Below are 22,481 nucleotides of genomic sequence, written 5' to 3'. Positions count from 1 at the left end.
AGTAGTAAAGAACTGTAGGGACTATTAGAAACTATAATGAAAAAGCTGAAGAATAATATAAAATTATAATTAATATATAATATATAATATATAATTAGTAACAGTAACAAATAGCAAGGAAAAAAGGAGAAACAACAATTTAGAAACGAGTCAGGCAAGAGTAATCATTCAAACATATTTTGTTTAATCTCCCCATTGAAGAATTAATAAGTGAAATCATGGGCATCAACGAGTTCTATCTGTGGAGAAAATGCACTCACTAAGAACTGCAAATGATATCGTGCTTTTGTAGAAGTGAGAAAAGTTTAGAAACAGTTTTATATGGAATAGAGTAGGTATCTTTAAAACCAAAGCAAAATAATAATAATAAAAAAAAACAAATGAGAGCAAAACAAATGTTATTAGATTGCCGAGTTAGAAATAAAAAGAATAAATAAAGTGAAAATAGATCATCTGGTGACAAAAGCTTACTAATTGTTTTAATCATTCTGTAAAAGAAAAAAAGAACTAAGTTGCATTAGTACAAAGAAGATGTAAAATCTGTTACAGCTCAGACGAAGAAGGAAACAAATCACTGTACGTTGAATGTGGCATTATACGGATGTGAGGTTTGGACTCTGGATTAAGAAAACTTTCATCCTTCGATATTCTGTGCTATGAACGAATGTTGAAAATTAGAAGTGTGAATTAGTGGTCAAATAGGAAATTGCAGTAGGAAAAAAGGGGTATACTGCAGAGTATTTAGAAAAGAGTAGGTAGAATGATTAGACACATTAAAAGATACGGATGAATCATGGTATTGGTTATTCAGAGAATAATAGAAGATCCACAGGAAGACTGAGGTTGAAATATACGTTCCAAATAATTCAATACACAGCGAAGTTAACTGAAAGGAAAGAAGATTGAAGCTCAGGATAAGGGTAATGGAAAGTTGAATGAGGCCAATTCACAGATTGATGAGCCGAGAAAAGAAATAGAAATTATTATCATTAATGCGAATGAGAAGTAAAAGCAAAAGTGTAAGAATCATCTAAGAAAAAGAAAATAATATGTCATGAGATTTTAAATAAATGAAAGAAAAAATTCATAAAAGATTGCGTGTGGCATATTATAGTCTCGAAGTTAGGATTTGAACACTATGCAGAATATACAGAAAACGATTAGACTTTCAAGATGTGGGTGTGGGGAATAATCAAAAAATGTGTGTCTCCGAATGCAAAACCATTAACTACTTGAAACATAGGACAGAAAGAACAATACGAGAGTCACTACGAAAGTTTTGAGATACGCATTGTTATGCACAGTATTTGAATTCCAACAATTGCGTTCGGTAGTGGTATCCAGAACGAAGAAGTGAAGCATGTTTCAACTCGCCTCGCTTATCGGCGTGGCCGTATCGCCTTCACTTGTTTGTTGATGTGAGCAGTATTCGGCTGTCTAGAATACTGCTCAAAAGAGAACATTTTCGGGCAATGATCCTTTACGATTTCAAAAGTGGTTTGAACGAGACACAAAGCCTTGACCGTTTGCAGGGGGCGTTTGGGGACCTTGCTCCTTCCCGTGCTACAATTTTTCGGTGGTTTTGTGAATTCAGAAGAGACCGGACATCGCTTAAAGATGAAGAGAGAGCTGGACGTTCGGCAACAGCTGTGTCAAATGAAAACATTGCCGCTGTGGAACAAATGATTTGAGAAAATCCTCGAACAACTTTCAAGGACATTGAATCTACAGTGAATATTGGATCGCCAGCAGTAACAAAAATTCGTCATGATTATCTTCGGCTCAGAAAGGTTTCATCTCGTTGGGTGCCTCACACTTTGACTGAACAGCAAAAGCGCATGCGTGTGGAATGGTGTGAAGAAATGGTTGCAAGATTTGATGAAGGCATGGTGATACTACTTGGATCTATCAATTTGACCCTGAAAATAAACGCCAGTCTACAGTTTGGATCTTTCCAGACGAAAATGCACCCACGAAAGTGAAGTGACCGCGAAGTGTTTGGAAGAAGATGGTCGCAACTTTCTTCTCCAAATCCGGCCATGTTGCAACTGTTCCACTTGAAGAACAAACGACTATTACTGCTCAGTGGTACACTACTGTTTGCCTAACAAAAGTGTGCCAGAAGCTTCGGGAACGGCGTCCAAGAACTGGATTGCGTGGGATCCTGCTTCATCATGACAACGCGTCCGCACACACGGCCAACATCACCATTCAGATTTTAGAATCTACGGAGGTCAAACTTATGACTCACCCGCCGTGCAGCCCTGACCTGGCCACGTACGATTTTTTTCTGTTCCCCAGGATCAAAGATCGCATGCGTGGGAGGAGATTTTGCAGCCCTGAAGAAGCTGTAGTGGTTTACGAGAATGAACTTTCAACACTTGAAGAAAAAGACTGGCAACACTGCTTCCAAAAGTGGTTTCTGAGAATGCAAAAGTGTGTACAGTGTAATGGTGAATACTTTGAGAAAACGTAAGTGTTAAATTCATTTTAAGTATGTAAGTTATTTCACATCTCAAAACTTTCATAGTGATCCTCGTATCGGATGTAATTCAAACAGGAAACTAATCTAAGTGGAACTCCATCTTGAAAGACATGAAAAATAGAAGGTGCTTTGGAAAAGAGTAAAAAAGTTTCGAAGAAGGTTAAAATTGAGTTACAAGACGGTTAAAGGCTATAAGATGGTTAAAATGGATAGTTTCGTTAAGGCAAAGAGGTTTTCGACGAACATGACACTTGGAATTATCTTACTTTGAGGTAAGCGGACTGCAAGTAATTTAGTGTCCCTTCCAGCAGCGAGGTCATATGAGATTCGGACCTACATCTTAACGTGGGATCCGAATCAAATGGATTGCTTCTGGGAATCGAACCCGGGTCTTCCACGACAGAGGCGCGTATGCTAACCGGTTAGCAACAAGGGAGCTCAGATGATGACCAAAAGTTTTGGAAAGACCAAAAGCCTAAAATTTAGAATAATAAAATGTAATGAGCATAGGCGAAGAAGACGTTTAAGGAAAACAAATATACTTTGAATATCGTGTTAATCCTTATTACGTTAATCCGTATAATATCAAAATATTTGTAGCACATAAACTTAAAATTTATTCAGCATAACTAGTCAAAGTTTCCTTAAACACAGACTTCAAGTTACCTGAAACGTTTCTCTGCGTCCTCAGAACGACCAAACATTCCATCCAAATCCTTCTGCTTAAGAACTCGATTCACTCGATTAATTATTTGCCGATCAAGATGAAATGTCAGATAACGCCATATTTTCTCCCTCATCTTCTTCTCTGAAAATAATACGTATATAAGAGCATATAATAAGCATTAAAATGTTTGATTAATTTGGAATATTAATATCAATGTGAAAGTAATATTTGTATTTCGTAAGAATAGAATAGAAAATGTTTTATATTTTAAAGCTTAGTAACTATTCTTCTCGTTCACAGTTACTGGTGAAGGATTCAGCATATTGAACAACACACGTGTATTTCGTCACGAACGTATGACAAAACTAAAGAAATAAAACTTTGTTTCTTTGGAAATCATACTCCAACTTAACAATTATCTTTTCAACTGTTATGTTGTATCGAATCATGTAATTTTAGACATGGTTTCAGTGAAATTCAACTTGCTTTAACATTTTGCTCCAGTTGAAAACATTTTTTAAGTTTGGGACAAATTGCAGTGCTCAAATACAAGTACCTATTTTTCTTAAGATCGTTCATATCAAAATATAAGAAGAATATACAGTGTTTGAATACAGTGTGCCTTATAGTAATTACTCAAATAGTCACACAAAGAACTGCGCAAATATTTGATGATTTTCTTCTTTTGTTGCAACAAAAGATTGAAAGGTTGTGATAACTGAGGCAATAAAGTTATAGTAAAGTACCACAGCAATTCCTTGTATGCACTGAATGAAGAATTTTTATTCTGAGAAAGTATATATAAAGCTTAAGTTACGAAACCATCGTGGCACGCAATGCAGATACACATCGCGTGAAGACACTTCCAAAACTTTTGTACGATAAATTCAGAAAATTGAAAGCTTGTCAGGTGTTCTTAAAAGTTGCATACTGATCATGCTCACAGAGGAAAATTTTACGTATCTGCTACAAGGAACAATAATATGCAATTGTCATTGCGCAGGTTCTCTAGTCAGAGCATTGTGTCTTACGGTACAGTACAGCACATATTGCCATGAGGAAATCCTTACAAATCTTTCTGTGCAACATTAAAATTGTGCCAGCTTTAGTACGAGTGTCATACCGTAAGTTTTAAAATATTCTTTCAAATATCAATTTATTTACATAAAACATCTTACGATTTCTCAAAATCGTCTCAAAAAGCACCAACACATTTTTTTTTTTTTAACTTTTGAAACGCACAAGTCAAATATATGTTTGGAAGATCAGCAATTTCATACTTAAAGCTGCGATAGTCACTTCATTTGTTTGAAAGCTGTATCCTCTAAACTTTCCTTGAATGTTGGAAGAAGACAAAGCAATATGGAGCTAAATCTGGAGAAAAGTTGAGTACAGTAGAATACGGACTCTACTTTTGTGTAAAAATGTCAGTTTTCGCTGATGTATGCGGCCTCTCATTGTACAGATGAATAAAGTGAGACAGTGGAGACTTTCGATGGTCAGATCTCCAAGCTTCAAGGACACTCGGAAGGCAAGAAGTAACGCATCACTCTGCTGACACTATACTGTATGTACATGAATCACCTAACCTTATAGTGTGTACATGGCCGGTATTAGGGAGTAAAACAAGCAACTATAACTTTACCCACTTTCTGTGTCTCATTTAACTTTCATTTTAAGACACTATATTGTCGACTGGACTGTTGTTTTGTTTCGGGGTCATAAAAAAATGAAATCTTTAAGTTTTACGTCCCATGGTTATGTCGGTTAGGCTAAAGGAGACGGTGATGATGACAGATGAGTGAAATGGAGGAAACGGCAGAACCACGAAAAACCCACGAGCACGGAGCTTGTCCACCACAAACTCCACACGGAGCGAGCTGGGATCGAACCAGGGACCCCAAGCACCGGAGGTGAACGCTCAACCACTGAGCCACCGCGCCCCCTTTTGGGGTAATAGTTCTAAATCCATGCTTCGTTATGATATTATAAATGTCTTTAATTATCCCTTGCCAAAATCATTTAAACATATAGCGGCACTATTCCACGTGGTCATCTTTTCTCTTTGGCGTGCGCACTGAGGGACCATCGATGGCAATGCTTGGAAAGTCCGAGACATCTTTCATGATGGATCGGGCTGCAGCTGATCTAATCTTCAAGGTTGACTGAACTTCTTTGTATGTGATGTAGGATCTTATTTCATAAGATTTCTTATTGCTGTGACATTTTCATCAGTAACAGCGGTGCTAGAGATCCCAGAGGTAAACTCATCTGTTAGGATTTATCGGCCGCGTTTAAATTTCACATGAGGAATTACAAACAGTTGTGCGTGAAGGTACAGAGTTCCCAGAACAACTTTCTAAATGAGCATGGTCCTGCTCCTGCTTTAAAACATACATAAAATCGTAGAAGATAATTGCAAAAGATCATGTCTCTTGAGCTCCCTTGTTGCCGAGTGACAAGCTCAAACTAACCTACGGTTCTAGATCTCTAATTTCTAAAAATAAAAGAAAAAATTGCAACCTTGTAGTTATACCTTTCTCTACTAGATGGCGTAAGCGTTTAAACGTTATATGTTTCAGTACGGCAACGCTATTTGAATTTTAGTAACTTGAACTTACGGCTCGTTTATGGTATACAGTAGTTCCCTCAAGCAGCTAGAGTACTGTGTGTAGTTCACGGAGCTTGTAAACCACGATGATTATGAGTTTAATATCTAGTATTAGTCAACTGAGGTTCGTTTCACCTCGAATCCACAAAATTTGCATTTGAAGTCAACTTACACTGTACATGTGAGAAATTCTTTGAAAGAGAATGTTCATTATGTTTTTCACACGGCCATCAACAGTGAACGTTACTTTCATCTAGTCAAGAAATCTTTTGCTACTCTGATTGACAAAGAAAAGTAGATGATATGTTTTTAAGTGGGCAATGAAATCTTATGTGAGTATTTGGAATCGGTATTACCAGGCTGCATGGATTCCATGCGGTTGCCATGCCGGTCTATCAACTTCACTACACCAGATTCTTTCTTCGGGTATATCAGAAATCAGTGTTATACACAATTCATTCACATACTTTGGAGCGACTGCAGATTAACATTCGATAAACTGTCGACATTTCATGTGCAGCGTTCCATAGTAAATTGATGAATAGTGTTATAAAGGATCGAAACAATTAAAAAGGAGTGTTGATGAACATTTTGGTACAAATAGTAACCAGTGGATACTGTCCAACTGGCTCTTGGATTGGCCAGTGACCACCAACTAATATTTCCACGGAAATGTTTACCATCCTATTAGGTATTGATTAACACCAATATCACGTATGTCTTACCGTTCCCGAGATATTGCTCAAAAAATGTTCCGATTTCGAGAGATTTAAGGAGCCATATCTCGGGATCCGTAAGTAATAGAGAGATCGCATTGATTTTGATCAATACCTAAGAGAAGGTGAACATTTCGGTACAAAATAGTAACCGGTGGTTACTGGCTAACTGGCCACCGATTTTCAAATATTGGCCCAAAAAGTTCGAATTTCTGGAGATTTAAGGAGTCACATCTCGGGACTCGTAAGTCATAGAGAGATGATATTTTCCGGAGTTTTGCGAGAAACAGAAGAAGGTGCAGATAAAAAGATTTACATGTAGAAACAATCACAGTTATCCTTCCGCTCCATATTTCCATTCTTTTCAAGTTCGTTCTGGCGATGCTTTTCGAACGCTCTCAACTGATTTAAATTTAAAGCCATATATGAGTCAGGACGGACTTTGCAATCTTGCTCTGCTATGTGTTGAGATGGACGAAATTGATAAAATGAAGCAATCAAGCAATCTGGAGCAGTCAAGCAAAGAAAAATAACATTACAATTTGTGTACCTCCAAAAAATGTAATAATCATCCTCAAAAATGGGATGGTCTTAAATCATTAAAATACTTGGATTTTGTAACAAGATTGAGGTAAACTAAATGAAAAAAAATGAATAATGAAATTCCGTTTTTCTCCACAGTCAAATCATAAGCATGTTTAATAAAGAAGTAGAAAGATAAGGATGCAGAGGGCGATAGGGGTAGGTAGATAGGGAAATATTTCTATGCTTTAACCATTTGTTGTTAAATTTAGATACGCTACCTATGTGTGGATACTTGCGTGCACGTATCTCATGATATCACAGTTCGGTTTGATGATGGTATAGACAATGTTAGATTATAATTTGCTAAGAACAATTACTTATCATTGCAAACAGATAGTGTTAATTTTGATAATACTGATGAGGAATTAGACTGCTTCTTTCTTCTACTGAATAGTTGCTAACTACAGGATAAGGAGATTAGAAAACCAACGCAGATTCTGGATTATGTCTATTGGGCTACATCTAGAAATCTGGATTGTATTTTTGAAAATTTACTAATATTGTTTTCACATGCTACGAAGGGTTGTTCTGTTTATATCAGACCGATTTTGAAGCATAACCACATTACGAGAAGTCGTTCGACAACTTCTGACGATATTTTATTGGACCAATAGTAATATGGACTATCTCCCGACACCTCAATTAGCACCGTACTTAAAATCTGCATGCGTTACTTTCCCCATGTAAATTCTCCAATGCATAGGTGTTAAGGACAATGTTCTAAACATTGTTTTCGCAGTCGAAATGTGCAGACATCAATTGGGTAGACGTCAGAGCTTTTGACATTAATATCGTGAAAGGGAAAAACATACAATCGTATTTCCTGTTCGATGCATGCTAAAACTTGAGGGGAAAAGTGGACTCTTTGTCCACGTGAATCCGCATCTGGTTCGTTAGTTGGCTCATACGACAAAGGTTTATTTTGGTTGTTTCGATTTATTTGGTCGTGATGGATTTGCTGAAGGTTACTGGTAACAACTTTTTAATCTACCTATCGAACCTTCAACCTACCCTCATAATCTTATCTGTTGACAATAACCATTTCTTACAAAAATATTTCCATGCACTTATACTAAGTTTCGCAACACTTTTTGCAAGAAGTGTCACGGTACGTAAGTGCCCGAATGCTACCATTATGCATGAGATAAATACAAGCTTCGTTCAAAGTGAACCGACTTCCATTTTGGCCCAAGTGTCTCCTAAAGTTTTTGACCACTTGTTTAATGTTTAGTAATGTGATACCAGAGGAGGATGCGAACCCGCTGGAAATGTGGGTACCAGTGAACTGCGTAAACATTTAATTTTAGGGCATGTCATATTGGGTAGTGATTTTCCTGGGCTGTCGTCGACGAAGTCTAGGAATCACCTCAGCTTATACTTGTTGTGGTAATCTTAAATGGATCCCTTTTTTGGTCGAATATTTCTCATTTGATTTAATTTGCGTTTGTCTTTAGCTATATTCACTCCAATGGTTAACCCTTTGCTAAGTTGGGGGCTTAAATCGACGCTTGACCTTACGGACAGAAGGGTGCTTACATTTTGAACCTTCAGCTCACATTTCCAAAGCATCCTGTTTATGATATAGAACTCCGTTCCGAACATGTTAAATAATTTACAAATTACGTCATTTCAAACATTGTATAGCGGAACTCACTATAATGTAGTTGTGTTGATTTCTGAGGTAATTTTGAGTTTAACATTAATTTCAGAATGCGAGCCTATATGAGACGGGACCTACTGATTAACGTGGAATCCAAACCACATGAGCTCCAGACAGGAATCGAACCCGGGTCTCCCCACGCCGAAGGCGCGTATGCTAATCGCTTAGCTACGAAGGAGCTCCTCACTACGATATAGTAATGTCGGAACCATATGAAGAAGGAAGGGTGTCTACCACATAAGGAGGTGGAAAACTTGCGAGTATGAAAATGGAAGGTCACTACAACGTAGGTAGGTCGAAAGCGTGAGAAGAACAGAAGGTAATTACGAAGCAGGTAGTTCAGCACTGGAGTGTTAACTATTTTCTCAACACTATTTCACTACTTGGTTTTAGAATAAATGTGCGTGGAAAGAGCCATAATATATCTTCACAATAATAGTTCACTTACCGTGGCTTTTCACAAGCAACAACAAGACATTATGGCACATACCAGGTGATAACACTTTGATATAACAATGGTTTCACCTGAATATATAGCAGTGCCAAACGTGAATACGCATTTTAGTTGTAGATAGAATAATATAAAAACTTACCAATTCGTTTTTTAATAGATTTGTCTCCTTCTGGATAATCAACCTAGAAACAAAGTCATAAAAAGTAAAGTTACAGCAATATCCAAACAAAAGAATAAAAAATAGAACTAAGCGTTAAAATGAGTTTTTCGAGAAAATCAAACATAAGTATATAAGTTCTGGAACAACTTCTATTCATTTAGTACGAATGCAAGAGAAAAATTGTCATTAATATGTACTATTATTTTCTGCAACGTTTGAAGATTATAATTATTTAATTAACAAAACTCGATTTTGAATATTTCCGAGTTTTAATCATGTAGGTTAAAAATGGAAAGTTTAAAACGCTATTAAATAAAATCCGCTCTTGCTATAGCATACATTATTATAAAAGAAGTAATAATGGCTCATTTGCAAATGATCAGGTCGAATTACTACAGCCAAAAGCGTGGAATTAGACTGAAAACACTCTTTGGTAGGGAAGGAAGATACAAGAGTGTATTCTATGAAATATGTATCCTAGGAGGAGTAACGAAGGATTCAAATATTTTAACAAGAATAGAATGTATTACAAATAAAATAAAATCACACGAATTCCTGAAGTTACGGAAATCAAACTCAGCAGATCATTTCCGTTTAAGTAACTGAACACAGCTCTTTTGAAGATTGCCCTTGAAGGTAAAACTGATGTAATTTCTAGTTACTCGTATTATATTGAAATTAGCGACTCTATTCAAAAAAGCGAACGAAATGAGGATTCGCTTAAGTTTAAAATTCGTTAAATAAGATGTTAATTTAAAAATCAGGGTTTTATATTTCAAATCAGCATATTATATTTTAAGTATATTTACTTAATAATTTTTTTACTATACAAACTATTACTATCTCAAGTTTTCTATTACAAAGGTTGCGAAAATCAGCTTCAATAACAGTAAAAAGAAACAAAGACGCTTCTACATGGTTAATATGTTATCATTTTTCATAATGAAGCTCAATAAAATTTAGTTTGACTTGCGGATCCTTACTGACCACAGTTTAACGTCGCTGGGTTAAACTATGATACAACACCATATACAGTGTTACATTTTATGCAGTTTTTACACTTTAGTGATATTTATGTGTTTAGTAATTCTAAGTTTTCGCTCTTAAGCTGCTAGGATATACATTTCTTCTATTACATCTTCTTTATTAAATAAAGAATAAAGAAAATAAAAATTTGAAAATAATGGACTGAAACGAAAAGCATCAATAAACCAACTTGAAATAACAATAACTAATTACTGTAATAAGTTAGCTTTGTTTAACTATCAACATAAATATTTCAATTAAACGGTTATACTAGTTAGTAACATAAAATAAAAACTACCGGTATACACAATTATAACGATAAATTAGATATTAATAGACAGCTAATAGCACAATGACTTAACCCGGGGAAACTCACACTATTTTTATAACGCGAGAACTCGCACAGGTCTTTTAGACCGATTCCAATAAAAAATATTGTAACACGTAGAAAATACTTATATTTTGTTAAAAGAGTACACATAAGTTTTTTTTTCATTTATGATATTGATATAGTAGTATTCAATACTTTCTTTTCTTGCTGAGAATACTCACAAGAGTTAAATTGTGATCTGTTAGAAGTGTTTCTGCGAGAGGTATGGATATGTACCAGTTGTCGGTTGTTATATTACGTCCGTTATTAGAAATGGGCTGGATCAGACTTTCAACTATACTCTTGGCACTATTATCAACTTCAAAGGGGCCATTTGGCTGCTTACTAAGGTATGATTCCATGTTGTATGAGTAAAACGTACGGGAGTCTGTGAGCACAATAATAATTTCACGCCATATTGGCTGGCTTGTTTGGAATATATTGCCTAAACTTTCATTTCCCACGAAAGGCTTAAAAGTTTTCGTCAATATTAGACATTCACTTGGTGAGTAATTTGCCTTGCACCTTTCTACAAATCAATCAAATAACTCTCTGATGGTAGCTAGGTTGTCCAAACTCTTCGTTCCTTCACGGTTTGTGACATCGTCAAAGTGACGATGACTCGTGACAACTGACCGATGACAACTCGTGACGATGACTCGTGACCCCGTTGCGATCAAAGTGACTCGCAACAGAAATTGAAACCTGCTCAGGAACATGGTCAGTTTGAACCTTTCTACTCCTGACCCATCATTAACCCATACGTCCCTCAGATTGGTATGGTTAAATTTCAAAAGACCAACCAAATAAAGAGGACCAATGAGAACAGTTAGCTCTGACAAACCTAGATCTTTAGCATTTCGTTCTCTAGAAAAATTCTTTCTATGCCCGTTATTCCAAATATTGGCATAGCGTACTATCTTCGCAAGAACATCTGGAAAATGTAAGTTCCAGGATTCCAATGGAGTCTCAACATTTCGAGCTTGATGAAAGGGTCCCGGTAAAATGTTTTACACACGCAGGAAAAGACTGTACAATGTTGTGATGGAAGAACTCGCACTGGGTGGAAATTACCGAAAACAAACAATACAGCTCTCTAATTGTCGTAGAGGCAGTGAACAATGTTTACATGATAATGGAGTAGCAGGGGAGGGTGCAAAGAGCAAACTCATTGCTGCCCATGAACATGTGGTGCATTTCCGATTAGTAGTACCAACTTAAACACACCTTCGGTCTTTTCCCCGCTATGCGAGTCTTGGCAGGTTAAATATCTTTAGTCTTCTATTGAAATTTTATTGAAATATTTAGTTTCTTATTTCACGTTTCACTAGAGTTAATTTATATCTATATATAAAGTAGTATGGAGAAAATGTTATGAAAAAGTCTTACAGAAATACGCATTCGTCCAGGTTTATATTGAAATCCAGGATTGTACGCCACTAGCGTGTCTCCTTCAGGTTTCAATCCACATATTCCCATTGCTCGGATACCATCTATATCAATTCTAAGAAAACAAATTAAAGTATATAATTAACAATTATAAGTGACAACAAATGTAAAGATAGTAAACGTTAATATTGAAATATTAAAATATAATCAGTGTGTTAGGCATTCAAACTCAATCAGGTGAAATTCCTCTTAGAAAATATATACGTTTTAAGTAAATTACGATACACTTATGGATTCATTAATAAGTTTGATAGGTCATTACCGACATTCATATTTAATTATACCTATATAGGATAATAAAATTGAGTTATAAGTTCAGGTTGCTCATCGTCATACAGTGTCAAGCAATTCCAGATTCTCTCATTCTTTATGAGTGGAATAAACAAACATTCGAATACCACTGTTTCTCTTAGAGAACTAGAATAGATCAATATAAAATTTTGTTATCCTGGTAATTGGTTTGTACATTTTGAAAAAGGTTTTTCCTAAACTCAGTTTAGCAAAATATGTTCCCATCCTCACTAATACTAGTTTAACATAGTTCCTATAAGCGGTATAGATGTTATCGCCGCTTAAACTGAAATATTATATCACTCCAAAACGCTACGAACGATGAGTGGTAATTCACAACATGTTTACTCTCTATCTACTCGAAATGAGAGAACGATATTTACGGTATTTGCTTTCTAAAATTGGAGCCTTTTTAAGATATTTACGGTAACTAGAATTACGGTACTAAAAACTAAAATTAGAGGTTTTTTAATTTTTTCTTTCTTTCCTGTTTTACAAAATAGAACCCTTTACATATTCCTCTTCGTGCATTGCTTGCTATACTATTTAGCATCACATTACAACGAATTATTATGGCACTCTAGTTGGATTGTTATAGTACTCTGAATAGAACATAGTAATTTAAATATTATGGAAAATTCCCTTCCTGCCCTTTCTAAACAAAATTCTTGTAGCGATTGAGCATGTGTTAACTTACATTTAACAGAGAGTAGTCCGTAAATACCATAGTTTATCTGCCTAACTTTTGGATCTCGTGAAATACTATATTTGACATAAACTTTGAAACCCCGCTCTCCCTTAGAGTACATAATTTGATCAAACCGACCTGATAAAAGCAAAGCTCAAGCCAAGTACTATGTTGCGATTTGTATCTAATGGCTTGCCCGTTTTTTCGTGATAGTGAGCAAGACAATGTCAAAAATATTATTAAAATTTCTCTTACAAATGAAATTTTCAGAAACAACGAAGCATGTGTGCAAATTAGTTTTAGTAAAGAGTTTAATGTAAAAGATCTCAACTTCTTAATACATGCTGATTGTGAGGTACTCTCTTTTTCATGTTTCAAACCATGTCTCCCCATTAGGGTGAAAGCATTTTAGTGAAACTGATACGAAAATATCTTACCACAACCAAGTAGATTAACTGAGTTCTAAAATTAATTTGAAACAGTTCAGCAGTTTGCCTTTAATGGTGAGACTTGAATGTGGAGAAGAAAAGTAATACGTATTGCCCCATTATTCTTCCATCTCAAAAGCTATGAAATACTTGTACAATTAATTCTAATGATGAATTTATATTCTGAGTAAAATTTCCCTAACTTGAATGACTAGTGAGATACTGAATTCTTGGCATAAAGTTTGAATCCTCCTCACTCTTTTTGAACCCTCTTTGACCCGAAATGCTTTTTAATCAAAGTGATATGGCTGAAACCCAGCTCGAGGTAGGTATACAATTAAACCTCACTGTACTCAAACATTCATGTCAAAGAGGTGCAGCCGTTCTGCTGTAATGTGATCACAAATAAGATTACTTTCATTTTTATTATAAAATAATAATGCATAAAACCTTGCTCAAAATTAAAGAATTCATGGGTAACTTAAATTTGATATATTATTTCTTAATAATTTACATACCCATATAAACTAGTGCTATATATAGTATACGTATACAAACTAGTACAATACACACTTGTACTGAAAATGTGTATATTGCACTAATTTGTTCTGTTTTGATGTAAAACTTCGTATTTCGAGTTTGCATCCTCATTCAGGATGCAATATATCCTATTCATTATCCCTTATAGTCCAGTAAAGATAGCCCATTTTTCTGCCAAGAAAGGAACAAATTAGTAACAAGCTGAAAATTGGTATGGAAGTAGGGGGATGTGTTAGGAATAACATACTAAAAGTCCCCTAAAATCCCACTGTAGATTTTCCCACAATTTTGAAAAATGTCCGCCATCTTTAGACGACAACGGAATTAATGGAAATCGTCACCCTTTATGTATATTCCTTTAGCCACCGTTCTAATTATCACAAAGTCATGAATCATAGAGGTTGGAAAGCGTGAAAGACAGAAAATCTAATTAAATAAATATATGCCCATCGTGCTAAATTTCTAGAAGAAAAGGAAGAAGAAAACAACTTTTTATTTAAAAAAATATATTTTCAAAAATCTTGAGAACTTTGCAACACTGCAATTATAGTACACCAACGAAACACCGCCAACAGATGCCCTTGATATTTATCTCAATTATTGCCAACAATGATACAAATCGGTGCAATACAAGCCGAGAAAAAATATAATTTATGTTACTTTCTGATCTCTTTGTACAAAAGTGCATTAGGTGACATACACTTTCACGGTTCTAGTCACCTTCTTTTATATTTTATCATATCACCTTCTTTTTTACCGCCCTATATTAGTCTTCTTTGTGGGGGGAGGGCTAATATTCAATTCCTATGCTCAGGTGATATAGCCAGTATCTACGTTACTTTCATTATTATAGGACTTACCTGAGACATCACAATCATATCATTATAGGCGCAAAACAACAATATGAGAAATCACTACATCAGCACAAGTTAAATCACTAACAATAACATTTACGCACAGCCAATCACACTCTCACGAGGACATAACATCACAGGACACTTCTCACTTTTCAGAAAAACACACTTTCTTCCGCTACAATTCTAATCATAACATTCCATCTAATAACGGTTGGAGTGTCATTCTTTCGTTTCTGGGTCATTGACCACAAGTAAACAAACACAGTTGCTGTGAAAACTCCCTTGTTCTTATTATATAATATTTGTCAAAAACAAAATATTTCTCAATAATAATACTAATACAAACTTTAAACATATCTCTACCATACATTTTCGATATTGTTCGACTTTACCTTACATTGCAATACGACAAAAACACGAAAAGTTTAAAAAAATTAAAAAAAACTAATGCAATTTCTTTTGTCATTGTGCAACTGCAAAGAGATGTCACTGCAGGAGGCCAGTTCCTTCTCCAGCAAAATGTAGTCCACCAGCATGGGCACATCCTTCTTCGAGATGGTCCAGTTCCAGATGCTACCTCCAGCCTCTACAAGGGTCATCTTCCAGACGTTCCAGTACCAGCATTGGCCTGCCCGCTTCTGTTTCTCCAGAACCTCTCACATGCAGATCCAGCCATCTTTCTCCAGAGCCAGAACATCTAATGGTCAACTAGTCCTTGCCGTTATGCCGAGCTTCTACGTCAGCTGTTTCAGAATCACCACCACAACAACCAGCATCTCCTCCCATTCCTATTTCACCACGGATACATCGTCACTTTCATCATTCAGCAGCACCTTGGCTCCAGTTGTTGTTGAAATGTTCCAGTGTCACAGCTGTGCCATCATCATAAAGGTCCAGGGTTCGATTCCAAAACCAATCACCACAGTTTTAGCTCGCCTCCAGTCCACACGACGGACACTGAGACGCCAAGCTGTTTTTCATCCGTCATCAAGGATCCTTGGTTTGGCCAGGACATCGTTAATTCGCAGCTCCCAGCAAAAGGTGACACCCAAATGCCACACCAAATGCGTAGCTGTTCATCATCCTTCACTAGGTCCCGAGTACATATCAAGAAGAGGACCATCTATAGGAACCACTATCGGTTGCCTACTGTCAGTCGCAGCTCTCAGCGTCTGCATTTACAGAGGCCCAGTTGCAGTTCACATCATTTACCATTTCATTCAGTCTTCACTTCGATTTCTGTGGAGTGACTAGGGACATTCTTTGTTTATCGATGGCCACGATGAGGACAATTAGAAGACCCTGTTTTTCACCTCCCAGTGTTCTGAAGTGAGACCACAATCATTCAAGTGGACATTATGTTCACCCCCCAGTGTTTTTCACAGTGTTTAGTGTTTGTCAATTTATTCAATGTTTATTCGAACTGAGAATTTAAAAATTAATGACATACGCTAAAGGTACTCTTCAGGAATTTTTCTTCCAGTTGGTGGGGTAATGTAATGAAACCATGAACTGAGAATTTAAAAAATCATTTTTTCATAAAAATTATAATGGCAATTTGGTAGGTGAAGATGGCACTAAGTTTTCTGTAATATTTTAAATTTTGGATACATGCATCACATTATTTTTTAAAACTCACAAGGACAGTACTTGTAATCAAGAAATCTTTGGAAGCAGAAGCAAAATAGTCAAGAATCACCTGTAGTCAAATAACATTGCTTGTCAGTAGTAATTAACAATTCGGATAAAATCATGAAAAAGATGAAAGCAAACCTCAGGGTAAATTAAAGCTCAAAAATATTTATTTGTACATCATTAGACAACAACAATATTTTGTCAGGAAATGTAATTAGGACTTTAATAAGATTTTGTAAATTTTTATGTTGGCTTTTGGCGAAGTTAAAAGAAAAAATAATTAAAGTAAACAAGGACAATAGTCCATATAAAATGACCAAGTTTGCAAGTAAGAAATCATTCTGCATTCTGCATTCTGGGTCCTGTATCCAGAATCGCAATGGAATGGTCTATACGAAATTACAAATGCCGCAAGAAAGACCAATGTCCGGCCAAGACCAAGCGAAATATGCAATAAGGTAATGTATGACTACAGAGAACTTTAACTGTCTATTTTGCATGTGACATGAAATTAGGAGGTCTCTGAAAGTGACAGGCAGATTTGAATGTTTAAATATTTAGCTTATTTCCGTTTGGTTAAGCATTGAGTAAAATTATAATGATCTGTTATACAATTAATCTGACATACTAATCTGATAATCTGTATTCAGTACTCTTGGATGTTCACTGTTAAATAATTTATATTGTTACAAAAATTTCCACTATACTACCATTGTAAGTTAGTTGTTTCATCAATAAAATATTGTCATTTTATGACAAAAAGAGATTGCAACCATTCGTTTAATTTCACTCTTTAATTAAGATACGAATTCGCTATTCCTTTTGTAATTTATATAACACAATTTACGATATAATACAATGTATTTTGATTTTTATTTCTTTATTTTTTTATTTTTTTTTTTTTTGACTTTTGGTACATAGCTCCTTAGGCAAACATATGCTATCATGTGACATGCCAAATAGATATGTTGTTTTTCTCTGTGTCATAGAAACAATATCGAATTATTTTCAATTTTTTGTAATAATTTTGTTATCAATTTAGCATAGTGTTTGTTTGCTAGTATACATGTTTTCTTATACACAATCGCTCACAGTAGACTTAATTATTTATCTCAAACTACCGCCTGTCTCTCTCGTTTTCTATCGTATAATACTAACATAATTATAGACTTGCTTATTTATCTCAAACTATCACCTGTGTTTCTCGTTTTCGTTCATATTGTACTAACATAATTAACCTTGGTACTCTCAACATTTGTTTTCGTACTAAAAAAAAAACTCACTAATCATTCTCAGGTGAATCCTATTCATTTTTCATAACAAGTATATCTTGCTCGAGTAATTTGTTCAGTTTCAAACCATAAACAGTACTGACAAAATTGAGTTGAAACATACTCACTAAACGTGGCGTTTTGGGGAGTCGCGTCGCGAGGGTTTGTATTTGAATTTCTTCTTTTGTCAGTAAATCATGCTTTTACAATAGACCGAGGTAAAAATATTTCTGGAATTGGGGTGTGCAGGAATATTTTACCGCCCTATATTAGTCTTCTTTGTGGGGGGAAGGCTAATATTCAATTCCTATGCTCAGGTGATATAGCCAGTATCTACGTTACTTTCATTATTATAGGACTTACCTGAGACATCACAATCATATCATTATAGGCGCAAAACAACAATATGAGAAATCACTACATCAGCACAAGTTAAATCACTAACAATAACATTTACGCACAGCCAATCACACTCTCACGAGGACATAACATCACAGGACACTTCTCACTTTTCAGAAAAACACACTTTCTTCCGCTACAATTCTAATCATAACATTCCATCTAATAAAGGTTGGAGTGTCATTCTTTCGTTTCTGGGTCATTGACCACAAGTAAACAAACACAGTTGCTGTGAAAACTCCCTTGTTCTTATTATATAATATTTGTCAAAAACAAAATATTTCTCAATAATAATACTAATACAAACTTTAAACATATCTCTACCATACATTTTCGATATTGTTCGACTTTACCTTACATTGCAATACGACAAAAACACGAAAAGTTTAAAAAAATAAAAAAAAATAATGCATTTTCTTTTGTCATTGTGCAACTGCAAAGAGATGTCACTGCAGGAGGCCAGTTCCTTCTCCAGCAAAATGTAGTCCACCAGCATGGGCACATCCTTCTTCGAGATGGTCCAGTTCCAGATGCTACCTCCAGCCTCTACAAGGGTCATCTTCCAGACGTTCCAGTACCAGCATTGGCCTGCCCGCTTCTGTTTCTCCAGCACCTCTCACATGCAGATCCAGCCATCTTTCTCCAGAGCCAGAACATCTAATGGTCAACTAGTCCTTGCCGTTATGCCGAGCTTCTACGTCAGCTGTTTCTGAATCACAACCACAACAACCAGCATCTCCTCCCATTCCTATTTCACCACGGATACATCGTCACTTTCATCATTCAGCAGCACCTTGGCTCCAGTTGTTGTTGAAATGTTCCAGTGTCACAGCTGTGCCATCATCATAAAGGTCCAGGGTTCGATTCCAAAACCAATCACCACAGCTTTAGCTCGCCTCCAGTCCACACAACGGACACTGAGACGCCAAGCTGTTTTTCATCCGTCATCAAGGATCCTTGGTTTGGCCAGGACATCGTTAATTCGCAGCTCCCAGCAAAAGGTGACACCCAAATGCCACACCAAATGCGTAGCTGTTCATCATCCTTCACTAGGTCCCGAGTACATATCAAGAAGAGGACCATCTATAGGAACCACTATCGGTTGCCTACTGTCAGTCGCAGCTCTCAGCGTCTGCATTTACAGAGGCCCAGTTGCAGTTCACATCATTTACCATTTCATTCAGTCTTCACTTCGATTTCTGTGGAGTGACTAGGGACATTCTTTGTTTATCGATGGCCACGATGAGGACAATTAGAAGACCCTGTTTTTCACCTCCCAGTGTTCTGAAGTGAGACCACAATCATTCAAGTGGACATTATGTTCACCCCCCAGTGTTTTTCACAGTGTTTAGTGTTTGTCAATTTATTCAATGTTTATTCGAACTGAGAATTTAAAAATTAATGACATACGCTAAAGGTACTCTTCAGGAATTTTTCTTCCAGTTGGTGGGGTAATGTAATGAAACCATGAACTGAGAATGTAAAAAATCATTTTTTCATAAAAATTATAATGGCAATTTGGTAGGTGAAGATGGCACTAAGTTTTCTGTAATATTTTAACTTTTGGATACATGCATCACATAATTTTTAAAACTCACAAGGACAGTACTTGTAATCAAGAAATCTTTGGAAGCAGAAGCAAAATAGTCAAGAATCACCTGTAGTCAAATAACATTGCTTGTCAGTAGTAATTAACAATTCGGATAAAATCATGAAAAAGATGAAAGCAAACCTCAGGGTAAATTAAAGCTCAAAAATATTTATTTGTACATCATTAGACAACAACAATATTTTGTCAGGAAATGTAATTAGGACTTTAATAAGATTTTGTAAATTTTTATGTTGGCTTTTGGCGAAGTTAAAAGAAAAAATAATTAAAGTAAACAAGGACAATAGTCCATATAAAATGACCAAGTTTGCAAGTAAGAAATCATTCTGCATTCTGCATTCTGGGTCCTGTATCCAGAATCGCAATGGATTGGTCTATACGAAATTACAAATGCCGCAAGAAAGACCAATGTCCGGCCAAGACCAAGCGAAATATGCAATAAGGTAATGTATGACTACAAAGAACTTTAACTGTCTATTTTGCATGTGACATGAAATTAGGAGGTCTCTGAAAGTGACAGGCAGATTTGAATGTTTAAATATTTAGCTTATTTCCGTTTGGTTAAGCATTGAGTAAAATTATAATGATCTGTTATACAATTAATCTGACATACTAATCTGATAATCTGTATTCAGTACTCTTGGATGTTCACTGTTAAATAATTTATATTGTTACAAAAATTTCCACTATACTACCATTGTAAGTTAGTTGTTTCATCAATAAAATATTGTCATTTTATGACAAAAAGAGATTGCAACCATTCGTTTAATTTCACTCTTTAATTAAGATACGAATTCGCTATTCCTTTTGTAATTTATATAACACAATTTACGATATAATACAATGTATTTTGATTTTTATTTCTTTATTTTTTTTATTTTTTTTTTTGACTTTTGGTACATAGCTCCTTAGGCAAACATATGCTATCATGTGACATGCCAAATAGATATGTTGTTTTTCTCTGTGTCATAGAAACAATATCGAATTATTTTCAATTTTTTGTAATAATTTTGTTATCAATTTACATAGTGTTTGTTTGCTAGTATACATGTTTTCTTATACACAATCGCTCACAGTAGACTTAATTATTTATCTCAAACTACCGCCTGTCTCTCTCGTTTTCTATCGTATAATACTAACATAATTATAGACTTGCTTATTTATCTCAAACTATCACCTGTGTTTCTCGTTTTCGTTCATATTGTACTAACATAATTAACCTTGGTACTCTCAACATTTGTTTTCGTACTAAAAAAAAAAAAACTCACTAATCATTCTCAGGTGAATCCTATTCATTTTTCATAACAAGTATATCTTGCTCGAGTAATTTGTTCAGTTTCAAACCATAAACAGTACTGACAAAATTGAGTTGAAACATACTCACTAAACGTGGCGTTTTGGGGAGTCGCGTCGCGAGGGTTTGTATTTGAATTTCTTCTTTTGTCAGTAAATCATGCTTTTACAATAGACCGAGGTAAAAATATTTCTGGAATTGGGGTGTGCAGGAATATTTTACCGCCCTATATTAGTCTTCTTTGTGGGGGGAAGGCTAATATTCAATTCCTATGCTCAGGTGATATAGCCAGTATCTACGTTACTTTCATTATTATAGGACTTACCTGAGACATCACAATCATATCATTATAGGCGCAAAACAACAATATGAGAAATCACTACATCAGCACAAGTTAAATCACTAACAATAACATTTACGCACAGGCAATCACTCTCTCACGAGGACATAACATCACAGGACACTTCTCACTTTTCAGAAAAACACACTTTCTTCCGCTACAATTCTAATCATAACATTCCATCTAATAAAGGTTGGAGTGTCATTCTTTCGTTTCTGGGTCATTGACCACAAGTAAACAAACACAGTTGCTGTGAAAACTCCCTTGTTCTTATTATATAATATTTGTCAAAAACAAAATATTTCTCAATAATAATACTAATACAAACTTTAAACATATCTCTACCATACATTTTCGATATTGTTCGACTTTACCTTACATTGCAATACGACAAAAACACGAAAAGTTTAAAAAAATAAAAAAAACTAATGCATTTTCTTTTGTCATTGTGCAACTGCAAAGAGATGTCACTGCAGGAGGCCAGTTCCTTCTCCAGCAAAATGTAGTCCACCAGCATGGGCACATCCTTCTTCGAGATGGTCCAGTTCCAGATGCTACCTCCAGCCTCTACAAGGGTCATCTTCCAGACGTTCCAGTACCAGCATTGGCCTGCCCGCTTCTGTTTCTCCAGCACCTCTCACATGCAGATCCAGCCATCTTTCTCCAGAGCCAGAACATCTAATGGTCAACTAGTCCTTGCCGTTATGCCGAGCTTCTACGTCAGCTGTTCCAGAATCACCACCACAACAACCAGCATCTCCTCCCATTCCTATTTCACCACGGATACATCGTCACTTTCATCATTCAGCAGCACCTTGGCTCCAGTTGTTGTTGAAATGTTCCAGTGTCACAGCTGTGCCATCATCATAAAGGTCCAGGGTTCGATTCCAAAACCAATCACCACAGCTTTAGCTCGCCTCCAGTCCACACGACGGACACTGAGACG

The 22,481-nt window shown here is 35.8% G+C and overlaps 1 protein-coding gene across 1 annotated transcript in view; it reads right to left on the bottom strand.

Moving 5' to 3' along the window:
• LOC145691915 (mite allergen Lep d 7-like) overlaps nt 1-12,236 on the bottom strand; it is a 61,132-nt gene extending 48,896 nt beyond the window's left edge. Inside the window, exons 1-3 of the mRNA XM_081767222.1 lie at nt 12,124-12,236; nt 9,318-9,360; nt 3,152-3,293 (exon numbers count right to left, since the gene is read on the bottom strand). Coding sequence (XP_081623348.1) covers nt 3,152-3,293; nt 9,318-9,360; nt 12,124-12,213 — 275 coding nt within the window. The 5' untranslated portion in view covers nt 12,214-12,236. The remainder of the gene's footprint in view (nt 1-3,151; nt 3,294-9,317; nt 9,361-12,123) is intronic.
• Nucleotides 12,237-22,481: the final 10,245 nt, after the last annotated feature.

Source organism: Thermobia domestica, chromosome 8 (genome assembly GCF_964235325.1).
Source record: "Thermobia domestica chromosome 8, izTheDome1.hap1.1, whole genome shotgun sequence".
In the NCBI taxonomy this organism is placed as follows: Eukaryota; Metazoa; Arthropoda; class Insecta; order Zygentoma; family Lepismatidae; genus Thermobia; species Thermobia domestica.
Note: the sequence above shows the minus strand (reverse complement) of the source record. Positions and strands in the feature narration are given on the sequence as shown.